General features: G+C 43.3%; 1 protein-coding gene across 2 annotated transcripts in view; it reads left to right on the top strand.

Annotated features, from left to right (window-relative positions):
* Positions 1-10,248, top strand: part of LOC310784069 (phosphatidylinositol 3-kinase regulatory subunit alpha-like) — a 61,515-nt gene extending 51,267 nt beyond the window's left edge. For both annotated transcript variants that reach the window (XM_083645045.1, XM_083645046.1), the window contains 3 exons: positions 3,774-3,848; positions 4,507-4,677; positions 5,319-10,248. In XM_083645045.1, the coding sequence (XP_083501171.1) occupies positions 3,774-3,848; positions 4,507-4,677; positions 5,319-5,508 (436 nt within the window). In that variant the 3' untranslated portion in view covers positions 5,509-10,248. The remainder of the gene's footprint in view (positions 1-3,773; positions 3,849-4,506; positions 4,678-5,318) is intronic.
* The last annotated feature ends 6,527 nt before the right edge of the window (positions 10,249-16,775 follow it).

Here is a 16,775-nt window from a genome sequence, read left to right on the forward strand (position 1 = left end):
GCAGATTTTCAGTCCTAAATATCAAACATGTTTGATATGATCGGGACGGCCCCGATGAGGCTTTGAGGCTTAAGATTGGATCTGCAAACAGCTCACACTACAAGATAATCGGTGCCGAACGTCGGGCCCGACCAAGCTTGGCAAGCTGCCAGGCCAGATTTCTCCTCCGATTCTCGGGAGGGGTGAATCGGGCATAAATCGGCCCGAAAATCCTGTAGTGTGAGCCAGCCTTAAGAGCATCTAGTCATGATACTGATATAATATTGAGATATATATATATATATATATATATATATTAGAGATGGGAATAGATTAATTTTTTTAATCTAGATTAATCTAGATTAATCCTGGTCATTAATCTAGATTAATCTAGATTAAAATGGGTCATTTGAAGTCTGTCGAAGCCATTCAAAATATGTGTGTGCAACATAAATAATGACTAGAAGTAAGTCCTTGTGAACAGGTTTCTGTTTATTCGGTTGTTCACGCCCCCCCCACAGCAGCCAGGATGGGGGAGGCAGACATAAATGTCCGCGCTTACATACCTGTTCTATTCTAAAGTGATAATCATCATGGCCTGCTCAATATAAGTGGACCCTGCTACCAGACAACTTTCAGAATAATAATATATATAATAATAATAATACAGTGGAGCTGCTCAGTGGCCAGCAGATCAGACTGTGGTTGTACTGGACAGCTTCCAGGTATGAATGTGTGTGAATGTGAACAGGGCGCTGCTGAAAAAGAGAGCATCTCTCAGTGAGACTCCCCCTGTATAAATAAAGGTAAAAAAAAAAAAAAGATTAACACATTCACTGCCAGACGTTTTTTTTTTACTGTAGGTAGGTTCTGCCAGAGGTTTTTTTTGAGGATTCTGGCTCATCTTTCAAGACCCGAGGATTCTTTTCTGCTAAGATTTTGTGAACACACAATATCTCAAAAGGACTAATAGAATGTGTGCTTTCTCTGTCTAAAAGAGTTAGTTTGTAGAGTTAGTAGTTATGTAAGCATTAGCAGTTGAATACAGCATGGTTTCAGCGTCAGAAAAATTATTCAGAGATAAATGGCTTTTTGTGAAATTCGATAGAACAGTCACTTTAACCATTCATTTTTGGCATCAGTAAGACGTCAGACATCTAAACAATAGTTTTGAACAGTAATTTCCTCCATAACAGCAGGAAACACCCCTCTGCTTCCAACTCCTCCCTCCGTGGGCGTTCTTCTTGGCTGTAGCGGCCGTGTCACAAGCTTGTCACCAGTCTCACTGCTTTGCTGCTGCTGTCCTGTGCCTGTCTGCGCGGCCGCTCTTTGAGGAAGTAGGGATGGACTCGCTCGCTTCTTGGAGTTTTGGTTGAGAGCTTTGATGAAGCTTTTGCGATTCTGGTCATATTTATGCTGCGTGTTTCAAAGTGTGCATCCAATCTATTCTTGGAACCCCCCACCGTTGCCACCGCTGTGCATCAGCGCGAAAGTGAAAGCGTTTTCGCCATCAATTTTACAGTATGAGAACGGCTTCCTCTCGCTTTTCCCTCCAGTTTTGGGTCGCCTCTTTCTACTGTGGAGAGACATGTCGCCACTCAGTGGGTCGGTAAAATAGATTATACACATTCAATACCTCCAATTCTGGTATAGGAGACGTAAAAGGGGTTGATCGATGTCCCACCGTCAATTTTTTTTTTTTTTTTTCCAAGCCGAGATATCTCGTCTTTGGCACTCAACGGTTGGATTCTGTAAGCCGAGATATCTCGTCATTGGCACTCAACGTGTTAAAATAGATTAACGGCGATCATTTTTTTATCGCGCGTTAAGAGTCTCGCATTAACGCAGCCGTTAATGGCGTTAACGATCCCATCTCTAATATATATATATATATATATACAGTATATATATATATATATATATATATATACATATATATATATATATATATATATATATATATATATATATATATATATATAGCTATAATGCTCAGCCCTACCTCCCAGTTCACATCTTTTTTATCCAAGGTGAGCCACCCTTTATGGATAAAGACACACAGAGGGTGAACAGAAGGGGGCGCGTGAGAGAGGCAGTACAAGATAAACAATGATGTTTTGAACTGTGAATTGTGCAAAGCTACTCTAGTGGAGGCCAACAATAAAATAATAATACATTATATTAGCAAAATATGGGCCCTTTAAGATCATGACAGAAGTTCAGAAAAGGTGTTTTGTCTTTTGTGGCAGTTTTTCTGTGACAACCAAAAATTATAAATGAGGCAAAAATTCTCCAAAATCTCATTCTCTCTTCTTCCCCTCTACACAGAAAGACCTCAACTAAAAACATTTCACGTATTATTTGTGTTCTAGCTGAGACCGTTTTACAAGAGAGTTTTAGGCCATGTCCATACGGAGACGGAAGCTATCTTTTTTTTTTTCGTTTCAGAAAAGTTTTCCATAAACATGGAAACGTTTCAAGAAATGTGTGTATCCACATGAAACCACTGAAACCGCTGTAGAATAACAGAGAAAGACAATCTCGTCAATAATGGCATACAACCTCTACAGTAGGGGCGCACAGTCTATAATGTGTATCTCACTGTAGCAGCAGCTTAAACCCTTGGCTTTGCGGGGAGGTTTGCCATGTCGATGAATAAAATGATGAAACCTACAGTATACAGGCAAATGCAGAGCTGTTCAGCAGGGCTGATGGTCTCCCTGTAGCCTACAATATAGAACGTTAACTATCGGTGACATTCCTGATATCATCCACTTCCATGATCTTTAGACATGTTGCAAACACATCCCAGCATATTGGCCGCTCCTGCACATCACAGCACAGGCTAAATGATGCAACATAAATATACATTATATAAACTCATGGCATAAATGTGTTTTTATTGGAAAAAGTCGCGTCAAGTAAGCTAAAGTCTTGTTGGAGTGGACACGAGCGGATATCACAGACATCACAGTGCAACCGCGTGTTCCTCAAACCTCTCACTTCCCTATTCACGTTGTATTTACGAGGGCTATATATAGGGCAAGAGAGTATGTCGGTTACACTCAGGGTTTCCATTTCATTTCATTTCATTTTGTCCAATATTAAAATATTCCAGAATTGCATGTTGTATTAAAAATAAATATAATTTCTATCTAACACGTTAAGCCTGATTTTGTTTGTGTTATTGTAAAAATGTAGCCGCCGCTAAGCCTTCTGGGAAATATCCGATGAAGGGAGGGGAGGGGTGGATGGGTAGAGTCAGCTGTGTGGAGCCCTGAGGATGTTGTAGGCTACACGCTGTTCTCCGTGTCCACTTGTTGCTGACGGTGGTAATAGAGGAGCATTATATTTTGCTGCAAGATCCCCACTGCTGTAGCACGAACGTTACTGCCATGATTGTTATTGTTGCTGGTGGAGAGAGGTGGGGCTATGGCGTCATCGTTTCAGGAAAGATGCGTATGGGTTGTAAACACGGAAATGCAAGGGTGGCGTCTTCAGATTTAATCACTCTGGGACCCGTTTTGAAAAATTAGCGTATACGGCCAGAACGTATAGTCCCAGAATGCGGTTCCATCTGGACGAAACGGCTATATGACAAAAAACTTTAGCGGATACACCTAAAGTCGTCTCCGTGTGGACATGGCCTTAGTTTGTCTTGTTTTTATTACACCTTGTATTCGTCTTGGTTTCAGTTAACTATAATTACTCTGTCTGTTCTGTGTGTCTGTTCTGTGTGTGTGTATGTCTATCTGCTTCTAAACATACCAGTACTGTGCGTGTGTGTGTTTCAGGTGGTTGACGCAGAAGGGCGTGCGGCAGAGGAAACTGAATGAGTGGCTGGGCCTGAAGAACGAGACCACAGAGGAGTAAGTCTCATCACAGATCAGATCACACTGCAGAGTACAGATGTGCTTTGATGTCCTGCTCACATGTGGCACAGATCAGTTATGTGTTATGGACGTGTAAACAGCAAGAACAAAAACACACAAAATTGCATATTCTCAGATCAGATTCAGGCCTCGTTCATATTCACATGTGGAAATAAATCAGATATGAATCGGATAGCTGCCAATGTGACTAGGATTGGATATCGCCCATCAGTGCGAGTCGCCCGTCATTAAAAATGCTGTATTCAGTCAGCCAAACAGCTGTACTCAGCTGAGCTCACCAGGAGAGCAGAGCCGTGGTAGAGCTACCTGGACACAAGCCGGGGTGTCTGATTGTTGAAAGACCCGAAACACCCAATGACATTTTAGAATGAAACTTTTTAGATGCAGCCTTTACTTATTTTTTGCTTTCCGTTTTATAAGGAGCCTGTTTGTGCAAAATATTCCCGCAAAAAGGCGGTTTGGGTTCATGATGTTAGTTGAACTGTTGGGATGTGTGCAGCAATTGAACTCCGTTTGAGTATTTGTCGTGTGTGTGTGTGTGTGTGTGTGTGTGTGTGTGTGTGTGTGTGTGTGTGTGTGTGTGTGTGTGTGTGTGTGTGTGTGTGCGCCTGCGCGCCTGCCTGCCTGCCTGCAGTGAGTACAGCATGGTGGAGGACGAGGAGGACCTTCCTCACCACGACGAGCGGCTGTGGCGTCTGGGCAGTACCAGCCGTGGCCAGGCGGAGGCGCTGCTACGCGCCAAGAGAGACGGCACCTTCCTGGTCCGAGATAGCAGCAAGCCGGGCTGCTACGCCTGCTCTGTGGTGTAAGAGACACTCACCTTTTGTTCTTGTTACATTTACTGTTACAAACTGCAGTCAGAGCGTTTTGACTGCTTCACACAACATATCAAAAACATGAAAGCCCAGAGCGCGTCCAACGCGCACAGACACACACGGAGCTGACTCTTGACAGTTAGTAGCTAACGTTAGCGAGTTAAATAAATAAAGGTAAATAGCAAGCTACATCAACCCAACAAGATGATAGAATGAATCATTCTCACAGAGCCTCTCCTCTGCCATGTTTGTTGATCTTTTTAGTCCCAACTTTTGTCGGAAAAAGTGATTTGAACCGTTTTCTGCTTGAGGCGCCCAGAGAACACTACCCACCGAGAGAGCGCTGTGTGTGTGTGTGTGTGTGTGTGTGTGTGTGTGTGTGTGTGTGTGTGTGTGTGTGTGTGTGTGTGTGTGTGTGTGTGTGTGTGTGTGTGTGTGTGTGTGTGTGTGTGCTGACAGCTCAAAACAGATTCTGTGGACACGTTGCCTAACTGTGCCTTCTCTGAGGTTTGTGTCATGTCTTCTTCTAACTTCTAGTTCTAACCTCTCCCCCCCTCCCTCTTTCTCCACCCCTCCCTCTCTCCACCCCTCCCTCCCCCCTCCCTCTCTCTCCACCCCTCCCTCTCTCCAGTGTGGACGGAGAGGTGAAGCACTGCGTCATCAACAAGACTCAGACGGGCTACGGCTTCGCGGAGCCCTACAACCTGTACGGCTCCCTGAAGGAGCTGGTGCTGCACTACCAGCACACCTCGCTGGTCCAGCACAACGACTCGCTCAACGTCACGCTGGCCTTCCCCGTCTACAGCCAGCAGAGGCGGTGACGCGGGACGCCCCAACTTTACTCTCATCATTGACTCAAGGAAGCGCCATGAGACCAGGTCCACTCACTTTGCTCTCAGCAGATGCCGTGGTCAGTCCACGTTTACGCTTCACCACACTTTGCAGGGAGCAGCAGCAAAACAACAGCTCATCCCAGCGTATCAGGATAACATGCATACATGGTGATCAGGCCAACACGTCCCACTTGACTCCCTATACTTGGTACAACCACCCACTCGTCCCACTTTACCATCAAAAAACAAAACTATTCATAGAATTGTGGTAGAGCAGTGTTACAGGGTTGCCAAAACTTAAAAGGAGAATTTCGGTATTTTTCAACCTGGACCCATTTTCTTATGTATAAGTCATGTGAGCAATTTTTTTTTTAAATTGGTGCAGTATTGACCAAGATCGCTTCTTTCCCCACATTCCCCTCCTGCCTCGTAATTGTGATTCCCCCTCCTCCTCTCAGCCTGTTGCTCCTCCCTCCATGTCCGGCTCCTCCCTCCATGTCCGGCGCCTCAGTTTGGATCATAATAGCGTTACTCCGGCTCAAAGAGACACGAGCGGCCATCGAATTCAAATGCACCGTCCATAATCTCAATATCAGGTAAATATTCAGCCATAACTTAGAAAATCCTTCAGCTACGCTGTTACTCCAAGCGAAACATAGTGGCTTGCTGACTTTTCCTGCAACAACGCAACTCGCTTGAGACTCGCGAGACTCAGGTCCCACACACAGTCCACCTGGATCTAACTCAGGTCCCACACACACAGTCCACCTGGATCTAACTCAGGTCCCACACACACAGTCCACCTGGATCTGAATCAGGTCCCACACACACAGTCCACCTGGATCTGACTCAGGTCCCACACACACAGTCCACCTGGATCTGACTCAGGTCCCACACACACAGTCCAGACTTTGTGATATCAGAAAATAGTGTATAGTTGTCCTCTTGTATTGTGATGAAACTTGTGATTTACACCCCTATCGCTGATGTGACGAAAGTGGCGTTGAGGTCTTAAAATATACCTCGCAGCTCGCCGAGCTGACCCTGCAGCTCGCATACGCGGCTCGCCCACTGCGCGTCGCATGCGCAGCTCAGCCGCTACGCCGCCTCGCCTGCTCTATGATATCTCTGATGACATCATCACTGAACTTATAGCCTTAGCCAGGAAGGATGACATCACTGATGATATCACTGATGACATGACATCATCATTAGGTAATTAGGGCAATTACTTAATTAAAAAATCCGGCTCCGTCAGGTCACCCGCACGGGTGCTTTACACTTCCTGAAAGTTTCAGCCCGATCGCACGTAAAACAGCATAGCTGTGGCCGGACAAAATTCTTGAAACAGACCAAGAAACAAACAAACATTGCCCACATGCTCCCTTTTAGATAGATTGAAAAGGTCTTAAAAAAGTCTTTAAAGGAATTGAATAGAACTTCAGGATTCCTGCATCTGATTATTCAAGCTTTCTAGTCAAGTACGGCCCATTTGGGAGTTTATATTAATCCAAAAACGTCTGCCTAATTTTTGCACTTGCAGCCTACCTGCAGTACCTCCATGGCCCACACTTTGGGAATCACTGTGTTATTTAGATCATCAAACGGACATTGTTGTAGAATTTTGGTAGGACAATAACAGGTGATTGTAATCAGTTAACAGGTGATTACAATCAAATGACCAAAAACTGCCAATGAGCTGTGTGTATTATAAAGCGCCATATTGGTAGGAAATGCATGCGACGACATGGGAATACTATGAATACCAGCATAGCACACTTTACTCTGAGCAGATATGGTTACCAGGCCAACACGTCCCACTTTTTTCCCTACTTACAAGCGGGAAAAACACCCACACGTCCCACTTTACTCTCATCATAGACCACCAGCTCCAGATCAGGATAACATGCATACCTGTACATGGTGGTCAGTCCGACTTTCCAGTGTCGGATCAAGAGAACAGTTTACTCGTGGCATAGCTGGTGGTCAAGTCAACGCATCCCACTTAACTCTCACTTAGGAAAAAAACACCCATTTGTTCCACTTTACCGCCAAATAACAGCAGCAGATCAGGAGAACACACTTTACTCTCTGCTCTAAGCTAAGGACCCACTCTTCTGAACTGAATGGAGATGTTGTCTGACTGAGAGAGACCAGTCTACCTCTTCCATTTAATTGCTGGGAGTAATGAGTCTTCACCGGTCCGTCCCGGTTTACAGCGGCCGTATGGGACACCCCACTTCACCACAGAGGCACCCAACACCACGGGTTTAAAAAAAAACACGTGTCCGGACATTCAGAACCAAGACTGCGATGATGACTAGGACGATGTCACAGATGAAAGACAATGATGTCAAATGCGAAATGATGGACAATCGAGAGAGAGAGTCTTTTCGTGCTCTGCTAACACTGTGAGTGACTCTGTGACGGCAACGCCTCTGACCGTCACTTCAACACCGAGAAGAAAAAAAGGTGCAACTCAGAACCATCAAAAAGACCCTCACCCTCCCGTCAGTTGGTGCTTTTGAGTTTTTCAGCTTCCTATTCCTAAAGCAGGCACTGTTTACTTCAGGTGTTTACAGAGCGGATCCATACGTCTGCTATTCTCTCATTTCAATAAAGGTTCTGTCTCAATCTGCCAGAGGTGGATCAGGACTGACCGTGTGAACACGTTGGCACCCATTCATTTCTGGAATTGTACAAAAAGGATTTTTCAAGAGTTTCATGGATCCAAAGTTAAAAAGCTTTCGCTCAGCCCATAAACTCATACATCTGGAAATGATCCATCTTGGAATCGTGAGGTTTTTAGGTCTTTAATGATTCTCTTTTTGTCTGTTTCTGCATTAAGAATAATGAATAGTGTTAATATACCAGGTACAGTAGACGAAACTGGCTGTAAGTCCCTGGAAAGGTATTCACATTTGGAACTTTTTCGTTCTTTCTCCCAGGCCTTGATCAGTTCTGGAAACTGATATTTCTTGAAAAGGTTTTGTCTGAAGTGTTGACCGTAACATCACGTGTGTCTGCTGGAAGATCCTTTTGGAGGGAATAATAACATTTCATTATTACACATGTCCAGTCCAGGTTTTCAGTATAGCAACTGTTACATTATACATACTTGTGTGGCAACACAAGACTTGGGAGTTTAAAAATGGAACAAAGTGAACAAAAACCTGTAATAGTGGAATAAAGACGGTGACAAGTCTTGGAAAAGTCGTGGGATTTATTCAGCATAATAGTCGAGGAGCTCGATCGGCCCTTGATGCTAAGATCTTTCTACTGCTTCATTTCTCTTGCAGACACTTTTTTGTTTTTGTTTTCTGCAAACGTTCCATCAAATCAGATGAAAGGTGGAAACCATCCACCCACAAACATGTCCTTCACCATTTCTGCAGAGTATATTCAGTCCCTCCAAGATGCCGCAGTTTTTGTTGTTGTGATTGTTGCGATGAAAATGTTTGATTTTGCAGCAGCTTTTCTCAAAGATTGCAATGCAATTTGCGAAGCTTTATGTGATTATTTTGCTGTAAAATTGTGCGAACTCGCAAAATTGCAAGTTGATGAAAAATATGTCAACTGTCAACTGGAACCTGTTTTGTATTTTTTGCAGAGAAATCGCAGGAATATTGAAAATGTTCAATCCCCATAAAATATTGCGGATATTGGTTGAGTGACAGAGACAAATTTTAAGTTACATTAGCTTTATTTACATAATCAGTTGAATTTGCATGAATGCGATCGCAAAATCGAAACTTCCGGGAGGGACTGTTTAGTAAACCGCGTGTGTGTGTGTGTGTGTGTGTGTGTGCGTGTGTGTGTGTGTGTGCGTGTGTGTGTGTGTGTGTGTGTGTGTGTGTGTGTGTGTGTGTGTGTGTGTGTGTGTGTGTGTGTGTGTGCGTGTGTGTGTGTGTGTGTGTGCGTGTGTGTGTGTGTGTGCGCGACATGTCTTGGTTGGTAGAAAAGCTGTGTTTGGATTGATTCTTGATGATCTCTTCATTTTTGTGACAAGTCAAGTGACATTTTGATTTTATTGCTAAAATTTGATATGTGTTTTGGAATGAAATCTTCTGTATCAGGTTGATTTTGCGGCTTCAGCGGCCCGTAGATGATTGACTTTATCTTCAAAATAGGAATAGGTGGATTTTGAAATCATCACCTGAAGATCATTAAATATCTCTAAAATCTAGAGGATTATGTCTGCAAGTGTTTTTTTTGTTTTTGTTTGAAGCTACTCTTCTTCTGAGGCGGTGGCAGTGTGTTTTAGATGGTAGAGATGGAATAGATCTTACATGCTCTGGGACAGTTTCTCAGGCAGAAACAGAACTGAAGCCACACAAAAAAAAAGGATTTTAACAGATCATTGAAGGTGAAGAAGGCGTTTCATCCAAATCCTCCACCTGGAGACGGTGCCTGTGTGAGCCCTCCTCACGTTTGTTCCATGATGATGTCATGCTTTTGTGTGATTTTTATGTTTGTGACAAGGTTATGAGACAGGAGCATGCATGAACCAAACGCATTCCTCCACACTGAAAAGTGTCTGTGAACCATTGCTGAGTGTGTGTGTGTGTTCATGTTTTGTGTTTTTCTCTTTAAAAAGTCAGTTTCATTCCGTAGACGCTGTATTTTCTGCATCAGAAATCCAGTTAGTTGATGTGTTAGTTTCTTCGTTGCCTCTTTGCTTCTCATTCATGCTGTAATGTCAGTATCAAGGACAATAAAACCCCAGCTTCTTGAAACTCTGTTTGTCAGACTGCTTTTTGTTTGCTCTGGATTGGCTCTCTTGTCTGGCTGTGGTTTGTAAATAGATACATATTCATACAATTATTGACAATATAAGAGGGGCTAGAAGTAGAGAAAATCCCGCAAGACACTGACCTTACTGGTAAACTCTTTATTAGAAGATAAATAGGGAAAACAACGTTTCGGTGCTAGACCATCAGGTTTTAAAAGACTGACTCATGTCAGTGAGGTATATATACAGGCTGGCCACACCCTGAAAATTGCTCAGGTGAGCTTGATTAGGGAACAGTGAGTGTGGCTAGATGAAAACATCATAGCCTACATACAGCCAACAACAACAACAATAAATAATATATGTTTTTAACACGAATGCGCTCAGGGCACTAAAAAGGCTTCAGAATGAGATTATCATTTTCAACCCTGACTTTAAATGTGTGGAGATTTTCTTCTATGATGGCCAGGTCTGTTTTGTTGTCTCCGGAGTAATTTTCAATCAACAGTAAAGACTTTATTCTGTCTTTCACCATGTAGATGTCCTCTCCTTCTCCACCAATCAAGTGATCTCGACCTCCACCTCCATCCATCAAATTCCTCTCTCCATTTCCTATTAGCGTATCATCATATGGAGACCCAAAAATGGTTGTAACAGTATGTAGGAGTGGCTGTGATGCGTCCACTGTCACACCATGTCTGTTAGACATTTTGTTAATTCCTCTGGCCACTAGCTGGACAGAGGAAACCACGGTGGAGGAAATCTCAAACAAGACTCCATCTCCTGACATCATGTTCATGTGGCGATATAATTCCCCTAAAAAACAATTTAGTATTGTTACAGTGTGGCTGTCCTTGTACCTTAATACAACGTCATTTCCCGATTTAGACACAGAAATCCATCTGTAATCAACACTAAAATGAAGTGTATCTGGTGATTTGGCAGGATCATAGTTGTTGATGCTGGTTTTCCCTCCATTCTCTATTGCCCCTGTAGGTCCCGTATCTTGAGTATGATGATACGGCTTCATAACCTGAAACCACGGTCACAGAGCCAGTTGGTATGAACATGAGAACGTTTTTCTGTAGTGTCTTGTATTCTAACTGCTGCTATCAATCTTCCAACATCTTTTCCCAAAACTCTCATCGCAAGATACAAAATAATCCATGCAGAATTCCGACTGACCCTGGTCTGCCAGGAAAAAGCTCATACCCCCTCCATTCCAAGAAGTGGCACCACCACTAAAATCTATGACCCTCGTTCCATCTCGTTCCTTTGTAACTGTATAATACTTGTGATAATCTGATATTTGTGCAACGAGTCTACGTCCCTCTTCAATTTCTGCATAACGTCCATCATAAAAAAAGTTTGCCACATCAATTCCAAAGTGCAAAAAGCCTTTCTCATAGCCAACAATAGCAGCCTCTATTTTATCCAAAACTCCTGCGTCCTTCGGGAGGCTCTGAAGTTCATTCTGGATCCCCATATAGACATCATCAACAGCCATTCGGACTACAGATAGAGCCACAGTTATAGGTGCTATCAATGGTCCCAGTTCAGGTGCAACCATTTCAATACCGTCCAATTCAACCATTTCAAAATCTAAGACTGCATCAATAACTCCCAGTGTGTCGCCTCTCTCCAAGTCCTGTTCAATGTTGTATATTCCAAATCCAATCCCCACTATTGGTATAACTTTCATACCGGTTTTCATTAGAGGCGTTTCCATGACCGATACCACAGCTTTGGCGACCCTGGTCTCTGACGACAAAGCTTGTTTTGCAACAAAAGCCGTTGTCATACCTGTTACTCCATGTAATGTCTGCAAAGATGCCATCACACCATCCTTAACGTCTCCCTGTTCAAAAGCACGAACAGCTCCTTTCATCCCTAGCATGAGACCTAGTGCCCCAACAGCAGTGCCAGCACGCTCTACATGCTTATTGACTTGATGGGAGGAGAGTGAACCCTGCATCTCCAGGTCATGAGCTGCTGTCTCAATGCTCTTCAGCATCTTGTCATTGTACTGTTGGCCCTCGAGAGGTAAGTCGACTCTAAACTCAACAGGTTCGGCATTAACGTCCTCAGGTATCAGTTGACATACAAATTGTCCGTTCTCCATCCTGGCACTGCCCTCCTTGAGGTGAAGTCCTGCTAAATGATCACCATATCTCACCTTCAGTTGACTGTGGATTTCTTGAGCAAATGCTGCTGATGCTCTGGAGTAATATGATGCCAGTTTGAAGGTGTTTTCAGATTCGGAGGCAGAATTCAAGTCTCGCAACGTTACATCGCCGTCATCCGCGCCTCCTAAATTGCCAGATGTTGGTGTCTGTTCACTATTTCCGGACGATGTTGGCTGTTGTTGAATGTTTTTACAATTATGGTAATCATTTTTAAAATTACTTTGTTCAAGTGAATCTTCTTCAAATACCTGATTTTGTACTGCAATGTCAGAAATGCGAGAAATTACTTATTTTTTTTTGTTTATTTTTAACCATGATATGAATATTTTGGCTTCTGCCGTTATCAAGCATTCCAGATTTTTCTTTAAACTATCAAAAGTATGTTTTATGTTAAAGAAATTTAACCCATTCTCTCTGATATTATTGTCTGTGCTTTGGGCCATATGCAGGGCCATAAGAACCAGAGGAAATGTCCGGAAATTTCTGGCAGACTCAGATATAACTGATGCCGTGAAGTATGTGGTGTACCATGCCTGGGTAGACAGAGATGGGCCAGATGGGTGTTCACCTAGAAAAGTATCTTTCACATATTTCACATAACTCGTTTTCTCTTGTCTTCTCCTCTGTCTATTACGTCCATCATGAGGAGTGAGAACGTTGGCTCGTATGTCGGGGTATCTGTGTTTGTTTTCTTGGTCTTTGATACATTTCTTTACTTCTTTAATTTGATCCTCACTTTGCATCTGATCGTTGTCAAGCTTTTTCCCAACTGGAAACACATACAAATCTTTGGAACGGACCTCATAGATCCAGTCGTTTACCATCAAGTATGTTGTGCGCTTATCTTCTCCAGTTTTTGCATAGTGACGAATAACGTTCAAAACATCTTTCACTGATGTAATCTCATAACAGTTAGAAAGAGCATCTCTTATTAGTTTATATCTTCTTTGATGGTAATTTTCTATAAAATCTATCTTACCACTTTGTTCCTCTCTTTTTCCCATTACATATTTTTCTCCCAGTTCTCTTCGGTTGTTGGGATCAAATTAAATTTTGCGGGGGTCGTCACGTTCTGGGTAAAAGATTCCCCAGGCCAGTGCCTCAAGTTCATTACAAGCATTTTTTTCATTTGGATTCAATTTGTTAAAAACATCAGGGTCAATGAATGTCTGTGGATCATTGGGCCAGTTTCTCCTGTTTTCCAGAAGATGAGCATCTGGTCTTGGATTAAGAACGTTTCTTTCATTGGTAAACATGGGTTCTCCTGTATTGCCTGGCTGATTTCTAATGACTACATCTCCATTCCTATCCAGGGTTGCCACCACTTTCTTACTTTCATCTTTATGTCTCCACTCCAGTCCAGTTGGGGTTATCTCCTGGGTGATTTTCTCCCCTGCGTGGCTGACTTGGAGCACAGTGTTCCTCAGGTGCAGCTCTGTCTCGATGTGGGCAGTCTCATAGATCTCCGTCAAACAGAGTTTTGATGAATTCTTCATCTGATCCAACCTCACAGGCCACCACACTTATCGTTTTGATTTGGTTGCCGACTCTGGAGGTCCGTCCAATCATCTCAGACACATCTTTGCCATTGTACCCTGCCAGCCTCATCTCTCCTGTCTCGTCTCTCGCCCCATGGCCTACGAGCACCAGCCGGCTGTCCTCTGACAGAGGCACTGAGTCACCGTGGATCATTTTGGGTTTTTGATGCTCATCAAGAACGTAGACAGAACTAACAGCAGGGTGCTTCTCATAAAGATAAGCTGCGGCTTTTCTAACAACAGGATCATCTTCCATTATGAGGATCTGCTGGTGGTCATACTGTGTGGTGTGATCAACTGGTCTCTTTGGCATATGGTACCTGGCCACCAAATCAGTTTGATCTATGTGATTCATGACTTGGTAAACCTGATGATCATCCTGGCTAATCTCCAAGACGGCTTTATTGCCATGGAGCATGAAAGCCTTAATGAAGTCATGTTGTAAGGCTGTGGTTGTGTTGCCATCCAGGGAGAAAACCAGTGCCGCTTCAAGAGCTGGTTTCAACATGAGCTCTGCTAGTGAAGAGCCAGAGTAGCCAGACACAGTTTGTCCATCTTCTGAAACACTTCCAAATATCTTCACCACAGTGTTGCTGTCTGCTCCTGGTAGACACGAGTCATTGTGTAGACAGGCTTTACTGACGATCACTGAATAACGAGGGTCCATGTTGTAGTCATGTCGGACTCTGTCATGCGTCGACTTTTCTTCATCAGTCATGACCAGAAGTTTTCTGCTGTAGTGGTGTGAAGTCTCTGAAGCAGATAGCAGCCAGTCTTGTATCTTTTGTTCATCAATGTGCGCCAAGAAGTTATCAAATTCCTGAAACAACAATATATATGTCTAAGTTTAATACATGAATCTATACATATATATGTATATATATTTCAAACTCATTGCTGCTTCTAATTGTTATGTAAAATCCACCTACCTGCTCCTTTTGAATGACACATGTTGTGAAGTTATCACACTCCTGCAAGCCATCCAGCAAACTCCTTGGTTTTTGATCAGTGTCGACCCTATAAGAGAGAAATATATGTTGATAGCATTATTGATTCATTATTACACTATAATAAAACCTGTTAAAGACCTCAATCTGACTTTAGTTCATGTCTATCTCATCTAATAGAGTGCCTAGGTCACGCCCTCTTCCGGGTTTGGCATGGGACCCATTAACCATTCAGTTTCCCAGACATTTCGGGGAAGGGGGGGGGGGTATATATAAACTTTTTTTTATTTTTTATAATAATATTTTTATTGCGAGGCGGAGTACAGTCCACATTGGTGCATAGTCAAGTGAACATATTTTTACAGAAAACAATATTACAGGTTAGAATGTACAGTTATCTTTTCTCCCCCCCTCCTTTTTTTATAACACACAAGGCTGAACAAACATAATAAAATAAACAAAACCAAAAACCAAAAACAAGGCGAAACAAACAAACAAACAAAAGCAAAAATCACACACACTCACACTCCGAGTTTACAATGTAATGAGGGTACTTGCAAAAAAGGGAATATATGTATGTATATATACACATATTGTGCATTGGGTCCTGCACAAGAGGAGATCAACCAAGCGAATCACCCACGACCCCCGACTTCGTCGAGGTAGGCCAGAAACGGCTCCCAGACGACTAGAAATCTCTCGAGTGAGTTGGTCCTCAGGTACCTGAGTCTCTCCATCCGTATAACAGAGGTCATGTCCGCCAGCCACAGCTGGAAAGAGGGTGGAGAAGGGGACTTCCACTCCTGCAAGATGAGTTTCTTGGCAACGATTGTTCCCTGCGTCAGAGATTGCTGCACAGCTGTAGAGAAGTCCAAAGAGGACTCCGAGCAGCCAAAAATAGCAAGTTCTGCCTCTGGCTGAAGGGCTATCCTGTAGGCCTTAGAGTACCAGTCAAATATCCTGGCCCAGAAACCAGTCAGTGAAGGGCAGCTCCAGAAAGCATGAGACAGAGTGCTCTCCGATATACGACACCTGACACACAGTGGTGAGACAGAGGGGTACATCTTGTGCAACTTATGGTTAGAATAGTGAAGACGGTGAGTGACCTTAAATTGAATCAGCTGGTGTCTACTGTTAACTGAGCAAAGCTGTATCACGGACATACTCTTGTCCCATATAATGTCAGACAAGTCAATGCCAAGTTCCCCCTGCCACGCTTCTCTAATCCTTTCAGTAGAGGTTGTGATACAATTGTCAAACAGACATACAAATCTAGAAATGAGATGCTTGGAGTGAGCAGGGCTTAGCAGTACATCAAACAATGCATTTTCATCTGGAAGCACTTCAAAAGTGTGAATTTTGGATCGAACATAATTTCTGAGTTGCAGGAATCTGAGCCAGTTCGTGCCAGGCAACTCAAACTTCCTCTTCAGTAGATCACAGGATGCGAAGTGACTTCGATGGAGACTAGCCCCTTCTCACTCCAAGCGTGGTCATTTTTGTCTGACCATGGACACAGAAAAGAGTGATTGAAACAGATGGGCGTATGGACAGAAACGTCTGGTAGGCTCAAAGCAGTCCTAATTTGGTTTAAAATTCTGACATAGTTTTTCACAACGAAACTTAAATTTCCTAGGGTCCCAGGGTTCTCTAACTTAGCAAATAGCATGGCCGGCAGTGAAGAGCTGTCAATATAGAGCTGGCCTCCATTTTTAGCCACAAGGGGGCCCCAATGGTTATATTGCCAGGGGACCCCTGGCACCAAAACATTAGAGCCCTAACATTAACCCAGTAGTAATGCCTAAACACTGGTAAGGCCAGCCCTCCTGCAGACTTGGGTTTTTGCAGATGA

The sequence above is a fragment of the Poromitra crassiceps genome (assembly GCF_964638095.1).
Source record: "Poromitra crassiceps genome assembly, chromosome: 10".
Classification (NCBI taxonomy): Eukaryota; Metazoa; Chordata; class Actinopteri; order Beryciformes; family Melamphaidae; genus Poromitra; species Poromitra crassiceps.